The sequence below is a fragment of the Miniopterus natalensis genome, chromosome 5 (assembly GCF_054644295.1).
Source record: "Miniopterus natalensis isolate mMinNat1 chromosome 5, mMinNat1.hap1, whole genome shotgun sequence".
NCBI lineage: Eukaryota > Metazoa > Chordata > Mammalia > Chiroptera > Miniopteridae > Miniopterus > Miniopterus natalensis.
Genome location: NC_142085.1, coordinates 17923589 through 17951344, shown reverse-complemented (window position 1 = coordinate 17951344; position 27756 = coordinate 17923589). Strand labels below are relative to the sequence as shown.

The 27756-nt window shown below is 48.6% G+C and overlaps 1 protein-coding gene across 2 annotated transcripts in view; it reads left to right on the top strand.

Moving 5' to 3' along the window:
- The window catches only part of CLIC5 (CLIC family member 5), a 136901-nt gene extending 111195 nt beyond the window's left edge, over nucleotides 1-25706 (top strand). For both annotated transcript variants that reach the window (XM_016212695.2, XM_087817124.1), the window contains exons 5-6: nucleotides 19275-19459; nucleotides 25513-25706. In XM_016212695.2, the coding sequence (XP_016068181.2) occupies nucleotides 19275-19459; nucleotides 25513-25680 (353 nt within the window). In that variant the 3' untranslated portion in view covers nucleotides 25681-25706. The remainder of the gene's footprint in view (nucleotides 1-19274; nucleotides 19460-25512) is intronic.
- Nucleotides 25707-27756: the final 2050 nt, after the last annotated feature.

Below are 27756 nucleotides of genomic sequence, written 5' to 3'. Positions count from 1 at the left end.
GTTCCAGCTTCGTCCATCCCACCGTGGGCCCCTCTGTAACCTGCCCGGACTAAGGCTGTCAGCCCTGCCCTCGCCCTGCATCCCGCCTCCTCGCGTGCTGCTCGGCCCCAGCAGCCTGGCTCCACCGTGGGCAGCGCTGGTGGCCTCTGCCTCTAACGTCCTCCGGTCTCTCTGCGGGTATCGCTGTCGCAAACCCCCGCATCCTGCCACTGCTCCTTGAACGTTCCTCTGAGGTGCCACCGTGTCACACAGACCCCAGGTCACCCAAGACCCAGCAGCCAGCCCCAGACTCAGCAGCTCCGGGTCTCCACGCTCCCGGGCACACACTTGCTCTGTCACTCTGCCCTGGGACATCAGTTTGGGTCCCCAGTGTATCCCTTCCCTTTACACTCTACTTGGACATGTCACCGCCACTCTCTGTCATATAAGAGGACCTGGGCTGCTTTCTCTGAATATCCATCTTATATTTTGCATTTCTTACCCTCAAACTGCCATTTGAACAGACGCTGAAAGTCCCTGGCAAACCCCTTGGTGCTCAAGAACTTCATTTTTGCTACTGCTTACCCCAACCTGAGCATAAAATACTGTATTTTATTTTATTTTTCACACTCTTTTACCTTATACTTTAAACCTATGAGTTCTACTGGTTTATGTCACTTTTTGTACATAGTATATGTTCCAGGCAATTAACAAATCGATTTAATTAATGTGCTGCTTTAGTTCTTTATTCTTCCTTATTATTTTTACAGCGCCTTTAAAGCTGCTTCTAACCCTATCGCATGTCCCCCAGATATAGCTGCTACTCGAGCATCCAGAGCTTCTCCTGCTCGACTCACACTCGAATATTCCCTCCGTCAACCTGGTGCACACGCCCACTCCCACAGGGCTCGCTTTCCCCTTCTCGGATGTCTGAGAAGCCCCACACCCAATCTCTTATCTGATCCATCTGTCCTATGCAGCCCTGTGACTTTCCCCTCGCATCTGTATTTTCCCTCTTTTAACGCACGTAGCGCACATACATCTCAACCTGCTAGCACCACGTATTTCTGTGCTACGCGGTGTTTGTCCCAACTTGGAGGATTTGGGGGATTTCGAGCCTTCCTGGGAATTCCATCTCTTCGCCCTTGAAGTCTAGCTTCCTCTTGAATTCCCATCTCTGTATTCCTGCCTCGTGGGCCTCTTTCTGTTTTCAAATTTATACTCCGCTTGTGCCAGAAGGACTTTATAGCCGCTCACAGGGACACATAAAGCAAAGCAAAGCAACCTTCACTAGCGGGAGGTGAGAAAGAAAAACAAGGGGGGACCATAAAACGCAGCTCCGGGTGAGCCGAACAGTAACAGCAGCTCCCAGGGCCTCGATCGACAAACAGCTGACCACAAATCTGGCTCTCAACCCGGCAGACAGGAGGGACCCCCGCCGCTACATTCGGTTCTCCAGAAGACAAAAATAAACCAACCTCCCAGAAAAATGACAGGTATTCCTGATCTGGGGCCTTGAGTCGTAGGCACGGAGGAGCTGTTATTTTCATTTCTTTGGCCTTTCCCTTCCATGACTTCCCTTCCCTTTGGCTGTAGACTCCAGGCGAGTGACTTCCAGCTGATGTGACTTCTCCCCATTGTCCCCCTGCAGGCACTGTCCTCACCTGGCACTCCCCTCCACCCTTCACCTGTGCCCTGTCTGACCCTGAAAGCCATTTCTCCTCTTTTTCCACCCCATCTTCTCTTGAAGACCCGTGAGACCTCCCTGCGGCCTCGGGCCGGTGTCACCAACTTTCCCGCTCCTCTTTGTCACTCCCAAGCTTTGGAGCAGCCTGCCTATGCCTGCCTCTTTTTGTTATGACAAAAACAAAGATGTGCCTGCCCCTTGTTCACTTATGGAAGACACTGATCTCTCAGCATAGTCCTCCTGAAATATCTGTCCCCATGAAAACCTCCTAACTTCCTACAGACCTTCCTTGGGCATGCTGGACACAGTGCAATGCGCTTAGAGGACAAGTCCCATACTCAGATGGAGTTGTCTCTCTGGCTTTGTCATTCCTTAGTTACAGGTGTAGTGGCCACGTTTTCAGAACTGAAAATCAGATGCCTAACCAATTGCCTTCATTGAAAATAATCACATTTGTAGAAACTGGCACCGTCCCAGGAAATCCAGGACACCGTGTCCCCAAATGAAAAGTACCTGGTTGGGTCTGAGCCTTCTGTTCCCCCATGTCCCCAGTTCAAATCCAAACCTGGCTGCCACTGTGGGGAAAGGGGGTGTATCACAGTCCGCACCAGGCCCTGGCCCCAGATCCTGTGCCAGGACTAAGGAGTCGCCATTGACCATGAAGTTCTCTGAGCAGTCGTTCTGTTCCCAAATAAGAGTCAAGGTGTCCTCATGCCTATGGCTTCGCTTCAGGGAGCTAGATTTTCCTGAGAAAATCGACAATCCTGAAGACTCTCTAGAAACCTCCGTGAGCTCATCCCATCATGGGGAAGATCATTCTTGATAGAAATCATTCTCGATGGACGTGCGATTGAAGGGTCACGTTGTGGTTATTAAACCAGCGTCAGTTGGTTCACCCGCCTCTCCCTGTTCCCCGCACCATGGCCCAGAGCTCAGGTGAAAGACAGTATGGACAGACCAGCTGAGCTGCGTGCCTCCTTCCTGCCTTGTCTCCTTCCTCCACGCAGGCCCGAATCTTCAAAATGCTCCTGTTCTCTCTCCTCTAAAAGGTGCCCCTGTGCTGCACCAAGCGCCAGCCCGATGCTGACGGAAAACGAATCTGTCTGTAGCACTGGCAGTTTTTCTTTCCCTGCCGTGTTCTCAGTGGTTTGTGTCCACGTGGGCAAGCTCATCCCTGTCTTCCCACCTCGCAGCCTGCCTGGGGGGACCACACCAACAGACCCAGGGCCCCTGCGGCCTGCTCCGCTCCGCCTCGCCCCCAAGGTCAAAGTGCCTTCTTCCCGGCCTATACCCCTCAGTCGTAATCAAATCTGTAAGACCCTTTAAGAAAATATGTTCAACAAGACCACCCCCATTTGATATATAGGAAAACAGAGGCTCCCACTTGATATAGAGGGAAACGGAGGCTCGCAGGCTTCAACTCAATATTGAGAAATTTACCATGAAATCTGCCCAATGGGCCGCCAACTAAAGAAGTGAGTGTCCCATTGATGGAAGGATACAAAAGGAGGCTGGTCCTTTGGAAGAAGAAACTGTCTAATCTAAGGTGTCATTTATTATAAGACACTGTTATTTTAAGTACCACCAAGAAATAAAAACTGCTTTCAAATAGACAAAAATTCTTTCACTTAAACTATAATATTTTGCTTCAAAAGTGTCAAATGTGACAAAACGTGCATCTTAGTCTTGATGAAATGTGGTAGTTGATTCCCACAGCCCTTTCTAAATCAAACATTCTATCACTTCTTATAGGCTGTGCAGTGAAAGGCGAAACCCTCCCTTCTGCTTGACCTTGAGCTACCCTGTTGGAAGGAAAGTGAGTCAAGGTCAGCATTGGCCCTGACTCTCTGGGACTGTAGTCCCTCCTGCTGCCTGGAGGTCGCACTTATCTCTTAGGTCAGGGGTCGGCAAACTTTTTTCTGTAAAGGGTCGGATAGTAAATATTTTGGATTTTGCGGATTCTGCAGGCTGTCACAACTGCTTGGCTCTGCTGCTGGAACTGTATACAATGGATGTGGCCGTGCTCCAAGAAAACGTCACTTATGGACACAGAAATTTTAACACCACATTTTCAGGTGTCAGGAAATATTCTTCTTCTTTTGACTTTTCCCCAACCATCCAAAAATGTAAAAACCACTCTCAGCTTGAGGGCAGCGCAGAAATAGGCAGTGGATTGGATTTGACCCTTGGGCTATAATCTGCTGAGCTCTGTTTTAGGGAGTCCCAGGCGGCAAGAGCAAGCTCTTTTAATTTCTATGCCTCCTCATCCGAGATTATAATAGGGCTCTTTCCTGTAGCATTGTTCATTAAATGAATTTACGCATTAGAGCACTAGGGACAGTCCCGGGCACACAGTCGGCACCAACATGTTACAGCTATTACTGATTTCAGGAATCCTCTTGAAGGCACCCCAGCTTTTAGTGTCATATAGAAGCACCGGCTGCCCTCTTCTGGCGGGTGGAGGAGTCAGCGCCAGACACATGAGGAGGCCTGTGGGTTTTCAAGCATCTGCATAGACTCAGTTATACCTCACCTTTGCCTGGGGGGGGGGTTCCAGAAGAGACCAGGTCTCCTTCGGGGGCTCAAGGCCACCTTCCACCATCTGTCCCCCACAACCACGGTAGGGCATGTCCACCAGGCCCCACGGCTCCTCCAGGGGTCCCTGGCTGCCCGAGGACAGGCCGCCCCTTTTCCTCTCCCTCCTCCGCCACCTCCAATCTGTACTTTTACAAACCTCCTTGACCTAAAATAGAAAAGTGTTTGAAAGGATTCAAAGCGGCCTGGGAGGGCTGTTAGCCCAGAACTAACAAGCCCCTGACTATCAAAGGGCCGTGCTTTCTCTCAAAGCTCATGAAAGCCGCCTGCTGTCGGGGTGAGGGCGGGAGGAGGGTGTTGGGAGGCGAGGCGGTGCATTTTTCCAGATTCCCCAGGATGTGGCGAGCCGTGTTTAAAGGAGAGTGTGTGTATTTATTATTCCAGGCCACTTCAATCGCAGGGCGCCTATTTCCTTCTACTCTCCCCCCCCCCCCCCCAGCCTCAGCCCCCGGGTTGGAGGGTGGGCTCGGTCTGGAGGCCTGGCCTTTCCAGGGGGACGCACGGCCCCCCACCTCTCATTCAGCCTCGTGCTCTGCAAAACGTCGCAGCAACATGAGCTAGCGCCGCGCTGCTCGGCACGGGAGCCACCGAGGCTGCTGGGGCCCTGCGTCTACCCCGCCGGAAAGGCGGGACCCTCTCCTTTGGAGGGAGACAGCTGCGCCCCAGCCCCGGCCCACCGGCGCCCTGGAAGAAGCCCTCAGCCAGCCGGGGTGTTCTCCTGTCGGAGGCTCCCGGGTGGTCCCCGGGACCACCGCGGTGGTGAGGTAACGAGGTGGCCGTCCTGCCACTTCCCCATAAAGCAGCCATTGCTGTCTCCTTTCAAAAAAACGCCTCTGGCCACAAAGGAACCCTTCAGGCTGCCTTCCTCGGCCACCCCGCGTGCAAAGAGCCAGCTCGGGGTATTTCGCTTGTTTGTTTGCTGGGTTCGAGTTCTGCTTTGATTAGCATTCTTACGAGGAAAGACAAATAGGCCGGCTCCGAGGGACCCGTCCCCGAGGCTTGGCGCGTCCTGCACGGATGCGCCCGGGGCGCGCGCTAAGGCGCAGGGCGCAGGGCCGGGAAGGGCCGGGAAGGGCCGGGAAGGGCCGCTGCCTCCTCCCCACCTCCCCGGGCGGCGCAGGGGATTCCTCCCGAGGGTCTTGGGTTTTGCTTCATTATCAGGCAGATGCTGGCAGTTTATAATTTCACAGATTTTGCTCCCGAAATGAATCCTCGGGTGGTCATAAGGAAGGCAAGGGTTGGTGGCCACGTGGCTTGTGCGAGGGGGCTGCTCATGGAGGGCGGGGCGCGAGGGCGGTGGGGGGGTCCTGCGTGGGTGGGCGCGTTCATTAGTGGAAGGAGCGGGTGTTAGCTCTGTGGGCTCCGGGCTGGAGCAGAGCGGAGACCACCAACACCATCGCTCGGGGTGGAATTTCCCGCAGTCTGACCAGAACCAGCTCGCCTGGCCTCGCCTGGCCTGGCCTGGCCTCACAGCAAGGCCTGGGGAATAGAGGAACGTTAAATGGCTAATTTGCACAAGAGCGAAATGCTCTTTCACCTCTGGCTACTGTTACCTCATCCTGTGCAACCAGCACCTCTTGTTTTTCTGCAGTTTACCCATTTGCATGGGTCTGTCTCTCTCCCCCCTCTCCCCCCTACACACACACACACACACACACAGACAGAGCTTGTATGTGTTCTGCAATTTCTGCTCGCTGGCAGAAGCCATTACACGTCTCCTTAAATAAACAGGGTCATATATCAATTAAACTGGAAAAACTGCGCTGCATGGAAAGTTGTGTTAGCGACAGGGCACGATAGGGCCTCGCAGCTTCGCCTTCAAGCACAATGGTGTACGTGGGGACGCGTCCATGTTTCATGGCTTTGGTGGTTTATAAGGAGGGCCCTGCTCGTGACCCCTCAGTGGTGAGCAGAACACAGCTTTGGGAGAACGTCTCCTCCTCTCTGGTGACTCTCGGTGGAGAACAGCCCTGGGTAAATCGCGTGTAGAATGGGTTCCCCCAATTTTGGTGGAGCTGGGGATGACAATGACAAGATGTGACATCCAGGCTGTGTGTAAGCCTTCTAACAAAAACTTCCGACAATTACAAACTTCCGGTGTCAGATTCGTCACTGCCTGACCCAGGATGGAAACGTTCGCTCCATTTCACAGGAGAAAGGCTGAAGCCTGGAAATGTTGTTCAGCAGACACAACGGGGCCAGTGAAGGACACAGGACAAGCCAGGCTTTCCTCTGCTTTTAAGCTCTTTTGCTGCAAACTACATGACAGCGAAACATAAGAATTGAAAACAGGTTAAATCCAGCCTGGTATTCTGAATGTATCTATCGGCTGCTTAGAGAGGATAATTTATTGGAAAAAAATAAGTTGCTACACAGAACTTTGACCCTAAACCCCTAATCTTCTTTAAAAATCTGCTCTAACTCGTCCAGTGTGGCTTAGTGGCTGAGCCTTGTCCCATGCACCAAGAGGTCGCCGGTTTGATTCCCGGTCAGGGCACATGCCAGGGTTGTGGGCTCTATTCCCAGTAGGGACGTGCAGGAGGCAGCCAATCGATGATGCTTCTCTCTCATCAGTGTTTCTATTTCTCCCTCTCCCTTTCTCTCTCTCTCTCTCTCAAAATCAATAAAAAATATTTAAAAAAAAATTTGCTCTAGGGCTGTCTTTCAGGAAGCACCCCAGCCCACTTAAACCCACTGGTGACTTTAGCCTGAGTAGCCTCAGTAGCTGAAGAGATGCATATGTTTGGGACTTACCTGTCCAGTAACACTTGGTTTTGCTTGCCTTGTTATCCGGACCATTTTCCAATTTGAATGGACATTTGAGTCCCCCGGGCATCGCGTTACCCTGCAGATGCCGATGCAGCAGGCCTGGGGCGGGCCTGAGAGCTCCCAGGTGATGCCGCTGCTGGTGCAGGAAGGTGCTTGGGGAGGCAGGTTCTAGGCAGCGGTCTCCGTGAGGGACTGTTCATCGTTATTGTCCTGAGAGCCCGCTCAGCATCTGGCTCGGGGCAGGTGCTCCGTAACATTTGTTAAGTGAATGAGCAAACCCTAACCCAAACACTCATTTACCTGAGAGGTGTTGAGAGGGCCCAGCCTGACTCATCAAGGTCAGGGCACTTCCTCCAAGCCACTTCCTGTTCCAGCCTGTCCACCCTTCACCTTGAACCCTGGGGCCACATTTCAGGCACATCCATTCTCTTGATTACCTTTAAAACTTTTCAGCCTTCAATGAAAGATTATGATGTTCTGTGTCTAGAACTATCTTTCAGCCGAGAACGTACAAAACTTTGATAGCCTACGTTATAGTAAATCAAGCTTCACTGTGGGAAAACAACAACACAAACTTCATTTCGAACCAATCAATCAATAAAAGAGTGTAATCTGAACAATTCTCCTGAAGACCATCAGTGGGGTGGTGGCGTTTGCTTGAGTGTATTTTTTGGTCACCCTTATTTTTATAAACTACATTTAAAGAGCACTATATTCACTGTTAAAGGTGAACTTCACCAAGAATCAGAAGAGAAATCACAGAAGACTAAATTCCAGTGTCACTCCATCCCGCCAGAAGCCAGAGGTCAAATTATTTTTCTAGGTAGCCCTGGATCATAGTAAGAAAAATGTTTCTCTGTGCCCATGTCCAGAACCCCTTTTGTTCTTAAATATTCTGGAGAAGGGGGTCAAGTCACGTGACTTACTGCTTCCACATCCAGCTCTAGCTCTGATGGTCACATACATGCCCGTTGACATGCACACTGAGTTACCCATGTTTTGTTTCCATCGTGGGAACCTCAAAGATAAGTTTTACTCAGCACTTTGCCCATTCCTGGCCCTGACCTCAGTTCTCCCTGTGTCAGTTGGCAGAAAGGTGCAGGCTTGTGGTAGTTTATGCTCCTCATTTGGCTCCAATGACCATGCAGGGGGGCATGTCAGTCCAAACAAGTGGAATCCTTCCATCCATCCCCAAGAGACCCAGTGCTATCATCACACAGAAAAAGGGAGCCACTGGGGGTCCTCTAGGGAGACAAAGCCTAGAGCATATGGAGACATACAGAGTCACATTTTAGGGTCCCTCACCTTTCCTCAAATCCCACTGAAGAGCTCTTTTTTTTTTTTTCTTCTTCAAAAAACACTTATTCAGTACCAGGTACTGTGGAAGGTGCTAGAATAATAATGTAATGATGAAATATTGGCAATATCTTTGTGTATTAGTGAAGATTGTGTTTGGCTGCATATACTGGAAACCTGATTACAGAGGCTAAAGCAAATATTTATTTTATTTTACTTAGAAAAAACCTATATAACCTTTTACTATGTGTCATGCACTGCTCTGAGCACTCTTTATAAATGTTTATTTGTTAATAGGAGCTTGGTTCTCACATAACAAGAAGTCCAGAGAGTAGAGTTCTAAGCAGTATAGTTGCTTAAAAAAGTCTTGGGTCCAGTTCTTTAGAGCACCGGACTCTCCATCTTTAGCATGTGGCTTTCATCCTCATGTCACAATATGGTTGCTCTACTTCCAGACATTACATCTGAGTTCCAGGCAATGCTAGCTGTGTCTTGCCTTTTCTTTCCCAGAAGCTTATTCATAAATTTCCACTTACATCTCATCGGCCAGAAATTGGCCCTTTGCCCTTGTTTAGCTGAAAGTCTGGGAATCTGGAAAGATAGTTATTAGTGACCAGGCACATTGCTACTCTGAAAAAAATCTGTGTTCTGTGTTAGTAACAAAAAAAGGTAAGAATGAATTCTTGCATATAATTTACTTTCAACTTCAGATGATATTTTTAGAACTATGGTGGAAATATCAGATCTAGCCATGCCAAAAAAGAAAAAAAAAGAAAAAAGAAAAGAAAGAAAGACACACTACTTTAGGCTTTCCTTTGGAGTTCATCACACCTATATCATTACCCCGCCTAGATTTTGGGAAACAGAAGCATAAAATTGCACTCTTAATCTGCTACACCCTTACTTCAAACTTTGGGAGACGCAAGACTCACATAGTAAAAACTGTGCAACTAAAACACCCAGTGAATAGCTTCTCCCCAGACTGTAATCTGTGTGGGGGCAAGCGAGGGCACCCAGAGAACTGCTCTGAGTAAGGGGAGCGACAGGTATAATTGTGGCATAGCTGGGAAATTCTGCAAAAGTATCGGCCACCCCCAGCCCCTGCTGAACCTCCCTTCTCAGGTTGCCCTTTGCACTGTTAGGAAGAAGGCTCGCTCTGGTGGGGCTGTGGTTACGGCTGCAGAGTCAGAGAGAAAGGACCAGCTGAGTAGGCAAGAAAAGACTGCAGACTCATCTGGGATGACTTCCTCAGGGTGGAGGACAAGTCAAGGACAGTATTTGTCAAGCAGGCTATTTTTCTAGCTGTTTTGTTTGCTTTGGTTCTTATACACCAGCATCCTCCCAGATTGCATGTAAGAACCACTCCTTGCAGGCCAGGTAGCTCTCCAAGCCCTCTGCAAGCATGACTGACTGTAACCCCATATGTTGTCCTGTGTTATGATTTTCATTTTGCAGCTGAGCAAACTGAGGCACAAGAGGTTAAGCAACCTGCCCAAGAGAGTACGTAGCAGAGCCGGGATCCCAACCCGGGCTGCTGGCCCCACGTCTGTGCTCTTGACCTGTGCATAACACACAATGAATATAACCCATTATTTAAAACGTATGTGGTGCTGAGCTTTAAAACAAGAGTAGGTAGGTCATTTAGGAGACTGATCAAATCAGTTCATAAACCAACATATACTGATTGAACAACAACCATATGTGTTTCCCTAAATATACTCAACAACTCAGCTTCACCATTGGACAGCAATCCCAGGAGGGACAAGGGGCGCCACACCTGGTCCCCAGTGGGCACTCAATAGATCCCTGTTTAACAAACGAGAGAATGGGCAGCTGGCAGAGAATTCAGGACAGTCACAGAATGAGTAAAACCAGTAACTATTTAAATTTAGAGTTGTGGTGACAATTTTTAAATTTGTTAATGGCTCTTGTATAAAAGATGTGGGCCTTCGAGGATGAAGCAAGACAAAATGTGGTTGAATCGCTTCAGCCTGCGTGTTTGGAGGGAGGGAGAGCAGAGGAGAAAAGTCTCTAGGTCTAAACACTGGAACAGATGACCCTGAGAAAGTTAGAATCTCCCCTGACCAGCTCAATCCAAATGTTTGGACATCAGCACTTAACCTAATCTATGGCCTGATACTTAAAAATAACCTGTTATAAAGTCACTGTAAAAAACTCACAGTTTTCAGCCCGATTCAGGCTGCTACATAAACTACAACCAGCATTAATAGCTTCAGTCAGCATTTATGTCGTTCTTTCTATTAGCACAATGGGTTTTACAACCATTTATGAGTTTCTGGAAAGCCTAATAGAAAACACACATACATGTTCGCTGTGGAGGACCCAGAAGAGTTTTTTTAAGGTGTGGCCAGCAGGGGTCGCCACCGCCCCATTCTAAAGCCTGGGCTCCCTAATAGGGAACACATTCTCTCCCGGTGGCTCCAGCAGCGAGCCTCCCCGGGGAGTTTCTGCAGTTTCCTCTTTGGGTTGGCTCCGTTCAGAGTCAGTCTCTCTCCGTCTCTCTTTCCCCTCCTGTTGATAAATACACATTTGGGGTGCTTACATGGTACAGACTGTGTACACAAAAGAAACCCTAAAGGTAAAGACTTAAGTGATTATCTTTGTCTTCAAATTTACTATGGCTTTTTAGGAGACTCAGAAAATTATCTGAATCTGGAATTGTCTATACTATCCATGTTTCCCTTCATACTTAAAAAAAAAATCCTTATGAAGGACACGCTGAAGCTGTCTTAAATTCTTTACCATGCTGGTGTTTTAAACACAGCCAAAGACTTGCCTCTCAAAACATGTTTTGTTGTTGTTATTGGGAATTATACTTCTGGACATAGAGCAGAACCCAGCTCGATTTGTGGAGCTGTGTAAAAAAACGATGACTCTTTACAATGGTCCCCTATAGGGCTCGGGGAGGAAGCTATATAGAGATCTGTCTTTTCCTCAAGGAGAAGACCCCGAATGCCTCAGAAATCTGTCAGAGCCCCATCCGCTGGGTGGCTCTCTCTGCCAGAGAGGCATGGGGCATCCAACTGGGTCCTACCTCTCAATTCAGCACAGTTGTAAGACTTGGATCCTGCATTGGGAGTAAAGAATCATCTACTGGCCTCTTACTGGAAAGGACCATAGGAGTTTGTCATTTAATTCGCCCTCCCTTTCAAGGCCAAAATCCTTCTAGAACAAACAAATGATAACCATGGCAGCGTGAGCGGCCAAAGCTCCTCCAGCCCAGCTGATGCAGCGCAAGGGAGCAGTAGGGAGCCTGTTGAAGCTGCTGTTGTCTTTTGCTTTCTCATAAACCGCTGTTTGTCTCCCCACCTTTCCTGTTTTCACCAGTGCCTAGAAACGGAGACCTGGGAATTGCTTCCCACGTAAGAGCCCCTGGGTCTTTCACAGCCAGAGCCAACTTGACAACATCCCTTTCTCTGGCTGTGAGACCAAGTCCAGTGTTCTCGGTCTGATGCCAAAGGTGGACATGAATCCTCCGAATGACCGGACCAAGAAAATTTGGCACACCCTACATGGCCTGCAGATACAGTGCGAAACCCAAAGGATGGTTCCAGGAGACTCTGGATCCTGAACATGGGAAATGCGAGAGTGGGCTTTACCCTCTCAGCTCCAGGAGCCTCCTTGCCCTGGCGAGCTCTGGGCTGCTCAGACAAGCTCCCTTCAGACAACTTCTGCCTTGGGTTGGTCTCCTGCTCTCGGACTTTGGCTCAGTCTCCCCTTCCTTCCCATTCTCTCATCAGCATGAGTTCGACAGCCATACCAAGAGTAGCTCTCTTCTGTTAGGTCCCACCGTGCACCAGACTCTGGACAGGATGCTTTAGTAACAACTGTGAACAACCAGAACCAGAGGCAGAATTCGAACCCAGGCCTCTTGGATACCAAAGGGACCACTCTGCTACCATGTCTGTTATCACAAGACCTTTCAGGGAACCCTGGTTCAGGGCTACCTGACAGTCCCACCCAGGTTCTCTATGTCCCTTCCCTGATGGTACCAGTGACGTGCTAACATAGCCAGAGGGCCCGGGCACAGTAGAGGAGGGCCATCTTGGCATAGATATTGTTTTAAGAGACAATGGGACTGTGGGGATCAGCCTGCTCTGTACTTTAGAAGAGTCACTATGGCTCAGAGGGTGTGGCCCCCAGCTTTCACCTGCTTGATGGTACCAATGACGTGATAATTTTGCCTGCTTGATAATTTTGCCTCTGTGTGGTCATTCATACTTGTAACCCAACTACAACTGGGCCACCATATTATGTCTTTAAGGACTTTTCCAAGGAAGAAAAGCTACTTGACTTTAGTTCCCCAAATAGGAAAGATTAATGTAGACCTTTTACAGAAGGTTTCTTGGGGGCAGGAAACTGCACTGCCCACCACAAAGCCAAATATCCTGAAACTCCCCTCAGAACATCCATGTCTTGTCTCAAAACAACAGCACCCACATTTCCGCCCACCTGGCCTGCACCTCCCCTTCTCACCCTTCGTCACTCCCAGGGATCCGCTGCTGCTCCAGCCCCCTCCTCTCTCCTGGGCACCTTGCAATTGGACCTCCCTCAGTTTCTAAAGAAAGGCTTCTTCCTCTAAAAGGAGAGGGGAAGTGACATTAAATTCTTATTTGATTTCTTTTTGTTCCCATGACATTATTGTTCATATTTAAAATGATCAATTGTCAATAGGTGTGGTCATCTTTGTATTTTTCTCCAAGAATATAGGACGGACAGAGAAATATTTTGATCTCCCTTGAACCACCGCTGTGCTTTTTTTTTTTTTTTCCCATCCTTTGGTTATATCGACATGATTTCAAAGGAGGAGATGAAAAGTAAAACCTTCATTCAGTCCTCCGGGTATTTCTCAGTATCTAGATAGTTCTTTCTTCACAGGCAAAACCCAAATGGATGGCTCACTTTTCACCCAGGCGTTTTGCTGTCTCACAGACAATGTGATAGAATTGGTCCAAGTCCAGGTGGAGTTGGTATTTGTTGCTGAGAAATGATATGCAGGGTCCTGGTAGATGCTCTCCAGTCAAGGTCACTGAGAGCACCAGGAACTCCTGACATCAAGGCATTCATAGCAGAACACAAATGTTATCAAATTGGCTGGAAGGGCCCGGCTGGTGTGGCTCAGTTGGTTCAACATCCTCCCATGCACCAGGAGGTCACCGGTTTGATTCCCGGTCAGGGCACATGCCCAGGTTTTGGGCTTGATCCCCAGTAGGGGGTGTGCAGGAAGCAGCCAATCGATGTTTCTCTCTCATCAGTGTTTCTGTCTATCTCTCCCTCTCCTTTCCTCTCTCTGAAATCAATAAAAAAAATATTTAAAAATTAGCTGGGAGGTAGGGCCTGAGGAGTGATGTTCTGACGGCCACACTCCTGCCAAAGGAGCAAGGGTGTGTGGGAAAGGTCTGCGGCATTAGAAGAAGGCTGCTGGGTGGGTGGCCAGGGAGCCAAGGGGTGGTCCTTGGCACACAGGGACACCTTGCAGAGTGGAAGAAGTTTACGTTTTGGAATCCAACAGACTGCTTTTAAATCCTGGTTTTTCTCCTAACTCATATAGTAGGGTTACTATTTTTAAAATACTTTTCTCTTGGCCTTTCTGAGTTGATGATTCTAATCTGTCCTAGGCACACATCAGCCCCACGAGAGATGAGGATTTCTTTAGAGGAATTCCAAGAAAGAAAAAGAAATTTAATATTTAGCTTCCGATATTCAAAATAGCATTTTCAGCAAGACAGTAGCTTTGTGAGCCAAGCTATTGTCTTAAAATTTCTTTATTTCTTCATTTTAGCACATGAAGAGCCAGGCCTGGAGGGCTTAGCTTCCAGGGAGGCTCGCTGCTTTGTGGTTGACGGACCATTTGACACAGGAAAAGGCCATCCCTTCTTGCCCAGGGGACTTGGGGATGAAGGAGAGGAGACAAGCATAGGCGTCAAGGAACTAGAGACATGTCCATAAAGCCCCAAGGGGACACTTTGCTCTGGTTTCCTTCCAGGGTTTTGGAGCGAGGCCAGCATCCCACCTCTGACCACCACCTTAGGGGCAACATCCCGGGTTACTCTGGAAGAGTAGAGGTTCAGGGTAACTGGGAAGAGATGCAGGACTTGTGTGAGCTTCCCCAAACCTTCTACCCCATAGATCCCAGGACATCCACCTCCCCGGTGCCATGAGGTCACAGGAGCCTTCCCCCCCCTTCCCATGACTCAGGATGAAGAACAGACAGGGATGTCTGAGAAACAGCATTTTTATGCAAAAGAGACTGAGAATTCTCCAGAGGGACCATTGGATTATTACATCAGACTAGGTTATAATCCAGAATGCACTAAATTAAAGTTGTTCTCTCACCACCCAAGGGTAGGGAGCTTGTATTAAAACCTCACAGTTAAAAACAAAGGCAGATACATTTTCTTTGTATGTCAGGAGTCGTTTGAACAGTTTGCTTGCACGTGTATGCCTTGGATAAGTCCAAGATTCTTGATCTGTTAAATGGAGATGAACATTAACTCCCATATCGATAGCTTCATTGTGTATTTGAATGCTAGATGGCATAAACATCCCCGTGGTCCACTTCAGAAGTTCAGTAAGTGTATTTCTTGCTGGTCCTGGGGAGCAGGGTTAGAGCGGTGAGAGGAACCCAGTGGGGCAGAAGGTGCTGGGCTTGGGACCAGCCCCATAGCCCCTGCCTCTTCCATGGAGAGCTGAACAGACCCTCATCCAGGATCCAGGGGTCGGTCAGAGGTGGGCCTTCAGTTCTCTCTCCCAAGTTCACATGCCCGAGAAACTGAGCACAGCAACCTGGGCCCGCGGAGCTGCGCCTGTCTTTCCAGGACCCCCCTTGGTATCTGCTCTGCTCCGAGTGAATTTGAGCCTGAGGGGTCCGCATGGCCTTGGGCCGGTCAGCACCCCGGTGCACAGAGCTCTCCAGGGAACCAGGGCTGAGCTGGGCTTGCAAGAGCTTGTTGGAGGCCGAGCTGGAGCCTTGGCTCCCGGGTCCCCATTCAGCCTCCATGCCCTGGTAAAAGTATATTATTTTCTTAGCTCAAATTGCCGTTTCCAAGTCATTATTTCTCTATGACGAGAAAACAATATTGGGTCTTATGTAATATCAACCTCAATGAATCTGGAAGTGATCATGGAATGGGTGGATTTTTTTTTCCTCAAAAAAGAGAAAAATAAATTTGAGATTGTTTGCATATGGCTGAGGATATTTATGAACTACTCCCCCTTGTTTCCTCATCACATATTTTACCTAGTGCATTTGTGTGTGGTACGGAATAAATCTCCATGGGAAGGGGTGGAGAGGGGAAGAAGGCAGTTACAGGGCTGCGTATCCATCAAGTGCCTGGGACGTCAGTGGTCCTGCGCCTCGGGGTCCCCTGCCCTCAGGCTTGTTTGCTGCGGTCTGAGGGTAACCAGTCCCGCTACTCAGAAGTTTTTTGGAGAGAGGGTTTTAAATGCAAACACTGAAGGAATTAACATCCTCTTATTACTCTGGTTTCTTTTACATCCCCCTCGCTCTCACCAGAGCAGAAAGTTCAACAGCAACGGTTTCATGACCTGGGTGCAGTCAGCCGAAAGAGATAATTAAGTTCTATGGATGCCAGACTGAGCCAGGGTCAGAGCAGTGAGTTGGCAGATAGGATGGAAAAGACCTGGCAGTGCATGTGTTGGCGCTGGCATTTGTTATTCGATAATATGCAGCATGTTAGCACACAGGCCCATGGTGTCTATCCCCCCTGGCTGTGCCTCTCAGCGGGGCTTGTCACTGAGAAGGATCCAAGGGAGCGTAGGATCAGGGCTGTGGCTGTGCATTAAATCAGCAGGAGAGGCAGGGCTTCAGGGCGTCAGCCTTTGCCTCTCCTGCTGGGGCAGGGTTGCTCATTTCCTCCTCTGGGGACTGGGCCCCATGATTGGAGCTTCTTAGAATCCCTCATTCTCTGTCATAGCTTGGATTTCTCAGGAACAGAGTGATGAATGGTATGGGGTGAGGGATCCCGGAGAGCAGGGTGACTGTCACATTTGGTGATGCAATAACAGTAGCTGTCATGCATTGGCGTCCTACTGTGGGCCAGGCACTATAGGAGGCACTCTCCCTAGCATAACCTGAGCTAATCCTCACAATGGCTTTGTGAGGGGTAGAGATTTTTAGTCCCATAGTTGAGATGAGAAAACCAAAGCTCTACAGAGTTGAGAAACTCGCCCAAGGTCACTTTTAGTAAGTGCCAAGGTGGAAGATGTTTCCAAGACTTGTGAGATCTGAGGCCAATACAATAAGTACTAATAAAGAATTTAAAAAATCAACTTCAAGGCCTTGGAAGGGGCCCACGCAATGACAGGACCTTGAAGCTTAAGCCTTAGCAGCCTCACATTAAATCCACCCTGGGCAGGGTCAACATTAGCTCCAGGCCATATGGCCCCATCTCTGCTGCCACACCTCCTCTTCTCTCTACTATAGTGACCACCAACTGAACCTTCACATTCCTGATCCAAACACACAAGGGGGAGAGATGAAGCCGACACACAAGGACATTCTCAGAACAGGCCACTTTGGTATTGCGCAGTTGTGACATAAAGCAATAATGGTGCCCATTGCCAAAGTTTACCCTTCCATCTCAAGAGGTCACTAGAAAGACAGTAAATTTTTAAAAAAATAATTTCTAATTTTTCAATCACAGTTGACATACAGTGTTATATTAGCTTCAGGTATACATCCCAATGATTAGACATTTATATACCTTACAAAGTGATCCCCCTGATAAAACTAGTATCCATCTGACACCATGTCATAGTTATTAAATATTATTGACTATAGTCCCTGTGCTGTACTTTACATACCTGTTACTATTCTGTAACTATCCAGAACAATCTTCCCAAGGATCTTCCGTTGCTGTCCTAGGCCTCTTTTACCACACATCATGATAGTTCCTAGACCAGGCAACTTGGGCACAGATTTGAGTGGCCTGGTCAGGTCTCCCAGGGGCATTTGGAATCAGAACCTGCCCTGTCTCACTTCCCAGCATATGTCTCTTCCCCTTTAGATAATCAGTTGGTCAAATTTCAACAGGCATTCTATTCGTTTTTTTTTTTTCTCCATTTAAATTAAGATTTTTGTCATAATCTCCAAAACTGGAAAGGGTAGAAGGATTTGAGGAAGCAAACAAACCCAGTATAAAACACAAGTAGTTGGAGGGGGGAAGGGAGCCTAATGAGCGTTGCTGAGTACCCACCCTCCACTATTGCTCTGGAACAGGCTTGCAGTCCCATCCCAGTCTAGACAATTACTAAGGGGAATACAAGCATTTTTCCCAGCCCTGCTCACTCTGTTCTCCCCAACTGGAAACACAAAGCAGATGATGAAGTACAAGCTCAAATGCTGCAGCAGGGAGAAGAAAGCATTGAGAAACTATGTCCAGCCTCCAGTCTGTTTTTAAACATTCCAGTAAGCAGCCGATGGATTTCTCTTGGGCTGGGGTCATTTCATTGTCTCAGACAAAAGGCCTCTATGAAAAGACAAACTCAGGTTATGTGAGGAGTAGCTAACAGAAGGCACATTTGGGGAAATCTGAACAAGAGACAGTCCCCTGGGCTCTTCCTCCGGGGACAGCACCCCTTTTTATCTGCTGGAGTTAACATCAGGACTGATTCCTATGATCTCAGCGTCACACTGTAAACCAGAGTCTGGGAAAAACAGCTGTTGGGAGGGGGGCTGATGACACAGTAGCAGGGGCCTGTGATGAAGGACGCAGCAGCCATCTCCCCAGCTGCGAGCTGCGAGCTGCGAGCCCCGTGGACAGTTGCTGCGTCCGTGCTCCAGGACTGGGGAGTCTGTGAGGTTCTGGGTGGAATGACTGCCCAGTGAGAGTGAGCTCCTGGAGTTATTCTCTTGACTGTTCTGTTCGGTTACTGTGACTAAGTGGATGACTGGAGAGATCATTATTGGGGCAAGGCTGTAAAGTCTTCTGCCACAGTGTCTTCCTATAAATGTTCATGCTTGGAGCTGCAGCCCTGACAGGTTTCCAGGCAGCTGTGGTTGCATGTTTCTGGTGTAGCCCATTGCCTGGGCACTGGCCCTTACCTCTGGGACAGTGCTGATTTTTAGAACATGCCTCGAGTGTGTCTCCCTGACACCCACTGGCTCTTCGGGGGCAGCACCAAACAGGGCCCCTCACTTTCCCATGTCTTGTCCTCCTGGAAGCCTATTCCCTCCCTTCTCAGTTGAGTTAGCCATAGGTAACGCTCCCACAAAACCTGGTGCCTATGTGTCCTAGGACTGCTATACAGTTGCTATTTACTTGTTTAACAGGCCTTTCTTTATATAAAGTTATGTAGGTTAATTGTGGAATATTGGAATATATATATATACACACACACACACAAGAAAGAAAAATGAAAGTTGACTATTGTTGCATCTTCTGAAAAGTACTAAGTTCTGATATATATGCTAATGGTTGCATCTCTATCTACCTACCTATCATTTATCTATCTATATATATTTTTAAAATATGTTTTTACTGATTTCAGAGAGAATTAGGAGAGAGAGAGAGAAAGAGAAACACCAATGATGAGAGAGTCATTGATCGGCTGCCTCCTGCAAGCCCCCAACTGGGGATCAAGCCAGCAACCCGGGCATGTGCCCTGACAGGGAATTGAACCGAGATCTCCAGGATCATAGGTCTGATACTCAACCGCTGAGCCACGCCCTGCAGGGCATATCTGTCTATATTTTCAAAAGGATTAGCTAGTGTCTGCTGTTTGGTTAAGGCTTGCATTTTCAGACCACCTGCATTGTGCTCATGGCTGCCAGGTATTTGTATGTTTGGGGAGCTGACAATGTGATGAGGGGACAGGGTTTGGGATAAGCTACTTTACTCTGAGACTGCAGTTGTACTCAGTGGCAAGGTTGACTAAAGATGCTCCTTTTGCTGTCCCATGCCAGCCCTTGAGAGAGGCCTGACCAAGGCACTAAAGGACCTGGATGACTACCTGAGCACCCCTCTGCCGGAGGAGATCGACGCCAACACTCTCGGGAACGATGACAAGGGGTCCCGGCGCAAGTTCCTGGATGGGGATGAGCTGACCCTGGCCGACTGCAATCTGTTGCCCAAGCTCCATGTGGTCAAGGTAAGAGACCTCTACCCGCAAATGCTCGCAGATCCTCCATCTCAGACGGGAGTCACCTGTGCAGTTAAGTCAAGGACAGTGCCACCTGCTGGTCGGGAGCCTGGGCTCTAAAGTCACATGAATAGGGACCCAAAGCCAGACCTCCGCTGCGTCCTGGCTGTATAGCTCCTGAGGTTCAGCTTTCACCTGTAAAATAGGCACAGATTGCCTATTTCCAGGGTTGGTGAGAATAATATGCATGAAGTGCATGGCATATCGCAAAGGCTCGGTAGATAGTAGTTGCTATTGTCATATATATAGTTACGATACGCCTGTCACTCCAAAGGCCTTTTTCGTGCCTCTGCCTCATAGGTTTCCACTGGCCACACCCCCACCTCTGTATTAAACGTGCCCTCATATGCGCGTTTTCTTTGTGTGCAGACCCACCTTCTCAGTCCCTCCTGCAACCCCCTAGGGCAGGCAGGAGTCGCCTTCCTCATCTATCAGTTGAAGGGAGGGATGGAGGCTGCAAGCAGTGACATCATTGTATTACCATTTTCCTTTCTGACCATCTTTGATGGGCAGTGTAATCCTTTCCTGTACGAATCTTAGGATCTGTGAGTTGGAAAGAAGGGGATTCTGAGGTTATCCCAAACAATCTCCCATCCCAAACCGGGCCATTCTCTGTGCATCTGTGCAGCTGTGACCACACATTTCTGATGATGAAGAGCCCTGTGCCTCACAAGCCAGCCCTGCCATTTTGGACGACTTTTATTATTAAAACAGCCTTCCAAACACCTCCCTGTATCCTTTATTCTCTGGAACAACGTGGGACGAGGCTGCTCTTTTCATCTCATTTGAATACAGCGGTTGTGTCCCCCAAAGTTCTCTAAACTAACACTTCTCACATCCTTTCCTACCCTTGTCAGCCTGGAGAAAAATACAATAGTGTCATAGAATTAGGCTGTTCTCTGTTTGTACACATGTTTATGTCTTACTGTCTCAGTCAGAAAATAAGCTCTGCGAGGACAGGGCCTTCTCTAAGCATGATGGTGGCCATAGGGTGGACCTTTCAGAAACACCCATTGATTGATCATTTTATCATCTAGTTGTGTCCTTATGGTAGCCAGTTTCTTCCTACCTTGCCCTGAGAAGAATCAGACTCAGTCATTGATCAGCTGGCTCTCTGCCTGTCTTTTCCAGCCGAAGTCCTGGGCTAGATATACAGGCCTCCCTCCAGTCACAGCACACACCAGCTTGAGCTGAGGTCACATAGCCGGGTGTGCACTGGTGTTCCCGGGGGCTCGGTCTGAGCTGGAGCCCTGGAGGGAATCACGCATACCAGGGCTGATGGGCTGGGCAAATACAACCTTTCCATATGAAGACACTTTGGGTTCAGGGCCAAGCCCATGGTCAATGGTACATCCAATGGTAGAGATGCCAAGTGTCATCTCTTTGAAGTTATTAATTAGTGCATGCCCCACTCCACCCTCCGAAACATCCTTTATTCTCTTTTCCTGAGGTACAAGTGACACCATTAGGGGCGATATGATTCCAGTTCAGGTGATGTAATGGAAAGACTCCCATTCTAGAAGTCAGGAAACCCAAATTCTGGTCTTATATCTGCTGCCAAAATTGGCAGCATTAGCTGGGGCAGGTCATTTACTCTTTTTGGAATTCATTTTTCCCATGTTTTAAAGAAGAGAGGTGGATCCTACCCCTCCTCATTTCTTTTTCTTCTCTCCCTTCCCTCCTTCCCTCTCTCATTCAGACATGTACTGACTGCCCTCTCAACACTCGCTTGTTGACTAAGGTAAACACATGGATCTCCCAGGCCGTGTGCCTCATCCTATAATTTCTTCAGTTCCTAAAAGACTGAGTTACGCCCCTGTCCTTGGATGAAGTTCAGTGAGTTGTTCACTGGGAGAGGCTGGGGATCAGAGGGAGGATGGCCTGCAAGGGACAACGGCTGGGCCTCGCCTGCTGTCTCCTTGGATTTCTGCTGATCCAGCTTATCAGATCCCAGAGACCTGGCAAACCTCTGAACTGCAGAAAGAGCGGAGGGGAGCCAAGTCAGGCCTCCAGCTTGGCTTCCGACGCCAAAACTTAATCTGGGCTGTGGGAGCTAACTGTTTTCATATGAAAGAGCAAATTCAGAACTTGAGCTTGGAAGTTCCTGCAAACGTCAGAGCTTCCTGTGCGAATCTCACCCTCTCACTCTTATGTGTGCTGTCCTCTCTGTCTCTGTCTCTGTCTCTGTCTCTGTCTCTGTCTCTGTCTCTGTCTCTGTCTCTGTCTCTGTCTCTGTCTCTCTCTCTCTCTCTCTCTCTCTCCTGGCTCTCCTTCAGGTTCATCTCCATCCATGGAAGCCAAGTGGCTCTGGCCCAGGTGCTCACCGAGTACCTGGTTTGAACTTTCATTGTCTGGCTCCCTCCTAGGTCTCATCTCCCCAAGTGAAGCCAACACCCGAGGAAACAACCAGTTTTGTGACTAAGGCAGGTGCCAGGTTTAGGAAGGCAGGACATGGCGGGCATTCGTAGCCTCCAGTGGGACCCTCGCCTGGCGCTGTGATCTGTCTAGCTCCTGCAGCAAACAGGAAGGGAGCTATAAACACAAATATATTTTCACAAATTGCACTTCTTCTGTTATTGTATTCTTCAAAAGCTTGAGGATAAATTCCAGCATGAAAAGACTTGAGGCTGCTGCCTCCGTCAGGCTGTAACCCACAACTCCTCCATGGGCTTGCTCCTTAGCAAGGAAAGCTTCTTCCAAAGGCTTGGGGGCAAACCCCAGGGACCCTTAACTTGAGGGGAGCAGAGACAAGGAGAACTGGTGGGGGTGCTGGCCCCAGCATTCCCTCTTGGCAGTGTCCTGCTGCAGGCTCTGATCCCGTCACCTTTGCTTGTTGGCCACACCTAAGCTGGACAGACATGGCTGGGGGCCTTCTCTGGTGACTACAAACCTGTCATTTTAACTGAGAGAATTTAATATGAAAAAGTAGTAAGTACTGAAGAACTAAGAAGACAAAATGTATAATAAAGTTCCACCTTTAGGAGGCAGCTACTACCCCCAGGGCAGGGGGAGCAGATGGAAGAGATTGGAATTGTGACAACTTAGAAACTTCGATGAGGGGCCTTGGGCCTCTGAGGTGGGGCACTGCGCAGCTGATACTGGGGGTCAAGTTCAGAGGACAGCCAGTGGGACTGGGACCCAACCTCTCTGAAACAGGGTCACTGTGGGGTGATGGCCTTTCTGAGCTGGTGTGATGACACTGGTCCTGTGTGTTGGCAAAACAGCAAACTGGATGCAGCTGCTGTTACAGGAGCAAAAGAGACTGACAGGAACAGGAAGCTAATAGGAAGGGGCACATGGGTCTGCCCTCCTCCACCATCGCAGGCTTTCTCTCTAGTGCCCCCTGTTGGTAGAGCTTAACAGGGCCCTGCAGGCAAAGCACAGGTGTGATTTGCAGTCTCAGCCCCAGCTCACAAAGAAGCAAATACAAGGGTAGGTTTGGAGATAAGCAACAGTAGCCAAATAACTGGCATTGGAGGGATTCTGAGTAGAGATATTCCTTTATCATTTACATAGGGCTGAGTGGCAAAGTGGAGAGAACTGTGCATTGGAAAGCAGGGACAATAATGAATATTAGTGATTACTCTGTGATATTGATTGAATTAATTTTTTTCCTGTGTCACATTGTGTAAGCCACTAAATCTCTGGTGGCTTCAGTTTGCTCATTGCTAAGGATCTTCAGTCTCGAAAGTTAAGTGATTTTATTACATTTGACACTAAATGCACTTTGATGTTAAGAAACTGAAGATGGTAAAGATGAAATATAACTTTATTTTTTTAAATAATTTTAATTTTTTTATATATCTTTATTGATTTCAGAGAAAAGAAGGGAGAGAGAGAGAGAGAGACATCAATGATGAGACAGTTGTCATTGATCGGCTGCCTCCTGCACATCCCTGACTGGAGATCAAGCCCGCAACCTGGGCATGTGTCCTGATTGGGAATCAAACCTCGATTCCCCGGATCCTAGGTCGATGCTGACCCTCTGAGCCACCCCCAGTTGGGCTATAACTGTTTATTGAATCCCTACTTATTTAACCTCTTTACCTTACTTTTCTCATCTGCAGAGTGGGACTGTAATACTCTCCCACTCTGCTTAGAGATTTAAGCAGCTTGCCAAGTGCTCACAGCAGTGCCTGGAGCAGAGCCCTAGTAAATAAATGTTTACTGTTGTGGTTACTCTCATCAAGAGCATTACTGAGGTTATTGAGGGGGACAGAAATGAAGAAGGTGTAGTTCCTGTCCTTTTTCACACCTAGAGAAGTGAGAGAGACACTAAAACAGTAACTGTGATTCAGAATAGAACAGATCTTAGTGTTGCTGTAGACAGTCAAAGCTAGAGTAGGAGAATGGAGGGGGGAAATGCATCTTCCTTGGAAATGTGATCATATCTATGAGACTGAGCCTTTCATGCAATAACATGTCACTGTTCATCACTCAGCACGCTTTCCAGGGAACCCTGCACATCACTAGCAGCAAAGTGAGGGTGAAAGCCCAGCGTGGCTGATCTGGGGTTCTCTAAGTGGGAGGATCCTGACCACTGGCCCCTCTCTAAGAAGAAAGTAAGGAAAGGAGTCAGAAGTCTGTCCAGGAGGGAGGCTACCCTTTGCTATCCCCACCCTGACCCCTAGGGGGCGAGAGGAAGGACCAGCTAATGTACAGGCCTTTGGGCACAGTAGTTTGCACTTTGCAAGCTATTTAAATCTCTAAATAACTCTACAAGGCACAGTGTATTATATTCCCATTCTGCAGATGAGAAAAGTAAGGTTAAATAAAGCATTAGGGATTTCCAGACATTGCCAACAGAACATTAAACTAAGGGGGTGAGACACATGTGACTGCATAGGTCACACGTCTGTGAAGCCCTCCCTGGCTAGTGAGACCTCATAAAAGAGACCACCTGGCCCCTATCAATAAAGGAATGCACGCAAGTGGGTAAAATGTGGGTCTCAATGAATCATAATAGTAGGTAATGTTTCTTGAGCACTGAGTCTGAGTCAGCCATCCTGCCAAGCATTTGTGTGTGTTACTCCAAGGTTGGCCTATTATTACTTCCATTTTACAGATAAGGAAATTGGGGCTCAGAGAGGTTAAGTAACTAGTCCAAGGTCACACAGCTATTCAGTAGTGGAGTCAGGATTGCAGATTCAGTGGAGTCCAGAGCCCATGCTTTTAACTACTATGCTACTGTTTCTCTCAGCACAAGCACCTCTCTCCCCAAATGCCCAAGTCCTCAGCCCCCAGGGTGGTGAACTAGGGAGAGAACAGACATCGCTCTTTGTTCACTCCCACATTGTACCCTGAAACTAGATGTGCACTCCAGCATCTAACTTTCTGTTTATGTTTTATCCCCTCCTATAAGTAAAGATGCTTATGTAAAACAAAAATGGATAAGAGAACATAGAAAAAAATTGACTAGAATTCAGTCAGTGAGACATAACCACTGGTAATACATTGGCACATATACTTCTAGTGGTCATACATATTTCTCCAAGAATGTTATACTTAACCTCAATCTTAACGATCTACCTTGAAGAGTTTCCCAGATCACTGGAATTCCCTGGGCAGCATCATTTAATGGCTTTCCAGGATGCCATTGTCTTTATTTATAATAATGTATTTACCCAATCATATGTTGCTGGACATTTGTGCTGTGTACCATTTTTTTTTGCCATTCCAAATAGTCCTGTGATCACATATGTGTATCTAAATCTTTGTGTACATCCAAGATTATTTCCTAAGGAAAAAAATCCCTAGAACTGGAATCACCAGGTCAAAGGGTAGATTATATTAGCTTAAGAAATATAAAATAAAATACTATAAAATGAAATAAATGAAAGCCAAATCAGAAGGCAGCCCTCTCCCCTTGCACTACACTTGCTTTTCTGCTGTGATGCATGGGGGCTTTTGCTGTGTGCACATCCTGGGTCCCACCACTAACACCTCCTCAATGATTTGTTTTCTCCCCTCACACCATCTCTGTCCTGCTGTCTCTGTTGTAGATTGTGGCCAAGAAATACCGCAACTACGACTTCCCGGCTGAGATGACAGGCCTGTGGCGGTACCTCAAGAACGCCTACGCCAGGGACGAATTCACCAACACCTGTGCCGCTGACTCAGAGATAGAGCTGGCCTACGCCGACGTGGCCAAGCGCCTCAGCCGCTCCTGAGCCCGCCACCGCTGCCCAGCTCGGCCTCTCCCAAAGGACTCCAGCCCCACAGACCCCCCCCCCACGTCGCCTCCGGACACGCCTTTTTCGGGCAGGCCACACCTTGCTGGCATCATGGGACTGCAGTCTGCCGTCTTTCGTGAAGGCCAGCGCCAACCCCGTCTGACCACACAGGACCCCGTGAGCAGAAGTGCTGGGAAGGGTCACGCTCTCAGCCTTCGGGCCGGCCTGGGCTCGGTGTGTTTGGGGTCAGCGATGGAGAACGCTGGCCCTTTCTGCCAATATCAAAATATCTCCTCTGATGCATTAGAAACCTACAACACCGTGTCCTGTCTTACCCTCCGCTTCTTCAGTAACTCCAAGGCCAAGGACAAATGCCATCCTAGTTCTTATTAGAAAGAGACCCCCTGCTCTTAGGAGAGACAGAGAGAGTGAACGGAGAGGGACCGAGCAGGCTGTGGATTTGGGCATCTGGGAGACACACCTTGAGTCATTCACTACTTTCTGACACTCCTGTCACAGTGGGCACGGACAGCCAGATTGGAAAAGCACTCCAGACCCGGTCTCAGTTCGCTGCAGTGCAGTGACTGCCACAATGCTGTCACGTGCCCGGCTGACACCGACTCTGTCTTCATGCTGTCCAGGCCTCGCCAGAAAAGGGAATTGGCATGCGATTCCAAACTGGGGGGACTGGGACTGGGACCGGGAGGGGAGGGGAGCAGTGTTGATGCCAAAAGGCCCACAGGGGTCTACCAGCCATGGGGTTTGCTTGCTTAGGGGTAGTTGCTTTGTTGCGGGTCACATGCCTGGATTTGATATGTTTGTCTAAGAGTGAATTTTCATCTTAGGAGAAAACCGATGAGAGTGAGAGGTGGAGGGATGGGTGAAGATAAAAAAGTCCTTTATGATGCTCAGTATTCCCCAGAAATTTTTAAGACAGGTCTTCTGTCTCCTAATCTAACTAAGTCTTGAACTGGTGATGTCCTGCAACTACCAACCTTATAGCAAAAACCCAAGAATCGGCCAAAAATGACTTTGCAGTCTCTTCAGGTTGCTCCTGGATGCAGAGCCGCTGCCTGGGTGCTCTCAGGCAGCCGCTCTGGGCCGGTCCAACTGCAGCCTCCCCTGGGCAGGAGTCACATTGAGGAGGTGGCACCATCGTGGAACCTTAGGAAGAAAGTCCTTGAGCCTTTCTGACTGGGAAACCATGTGGTTTGAACTTGAAAAAAAAACCCCATCTGGGTTAATGTTCCTACCTTCTGATTCAACTACCAGATGAAAAAAAAAGGAAACTTTTTTAAAGATAATATTGCTCTCCTTAGTCGTTCTTGAGTTTCACCTCCTTAAAATCTTACCCTATTTGAGCATGGGGACCAGCACCGAGGGAACTAAGAGAAACGCTCTGGCTCTGGGAGGAAATCCACCTGCCACAGACTCTCACCTTCAACAAGCCTCCCTTCTCTGTGGCCTGTCGGTGGAGAGTGAGGTTCCCAAATGCCAGAAAGCCCCAGCACTTGGCTCGTTGCTCAGGGAGGGTGGCCCAGCATGGGTCCTTTCCACAGAAACATCAACACGTTCTAACCCAAGCAATCCCGGGACCTACCTGCCTCCAGGGATCTCTGAAGAAAAAGGCCACCGGACCCTGTTGATCAGAGCAGAGGGGAGGAGGCAGGGGACCTCCTTCAGCCCACTGAGGAAGAGGAAATTTCTCAGTAGGACATTTTATAAGCCTGAGAGTTTTGAAAGAGCAGAATGAGTTGATTCATTTCCACCTCTTAAAGGATCCTTTCCACAGCTCCCTGGAAACTTGTCTCCCCCCCCCCCCCCCCCGGGAGGTGTTTAAAAAGGAGAAATGATGGGGAAATAAAGCCCCACACTGGCCTCCTGGGGGATGAAAGCTTGAATGATCCCAGAAGGCCTTTTAATTAGTGTGAAATTCTGTTGTCCTGGGAAATCCTTCCCTGACCTTCCCAGCTCAGGCGCCATGACCTAAGAGGCAGCCTGCTCTCCCGAGACCCACAGTGCGCTGTCCTTGAGGCACATTTGGGCAACAGAGGAAACAAGGGGCCCAGTGGA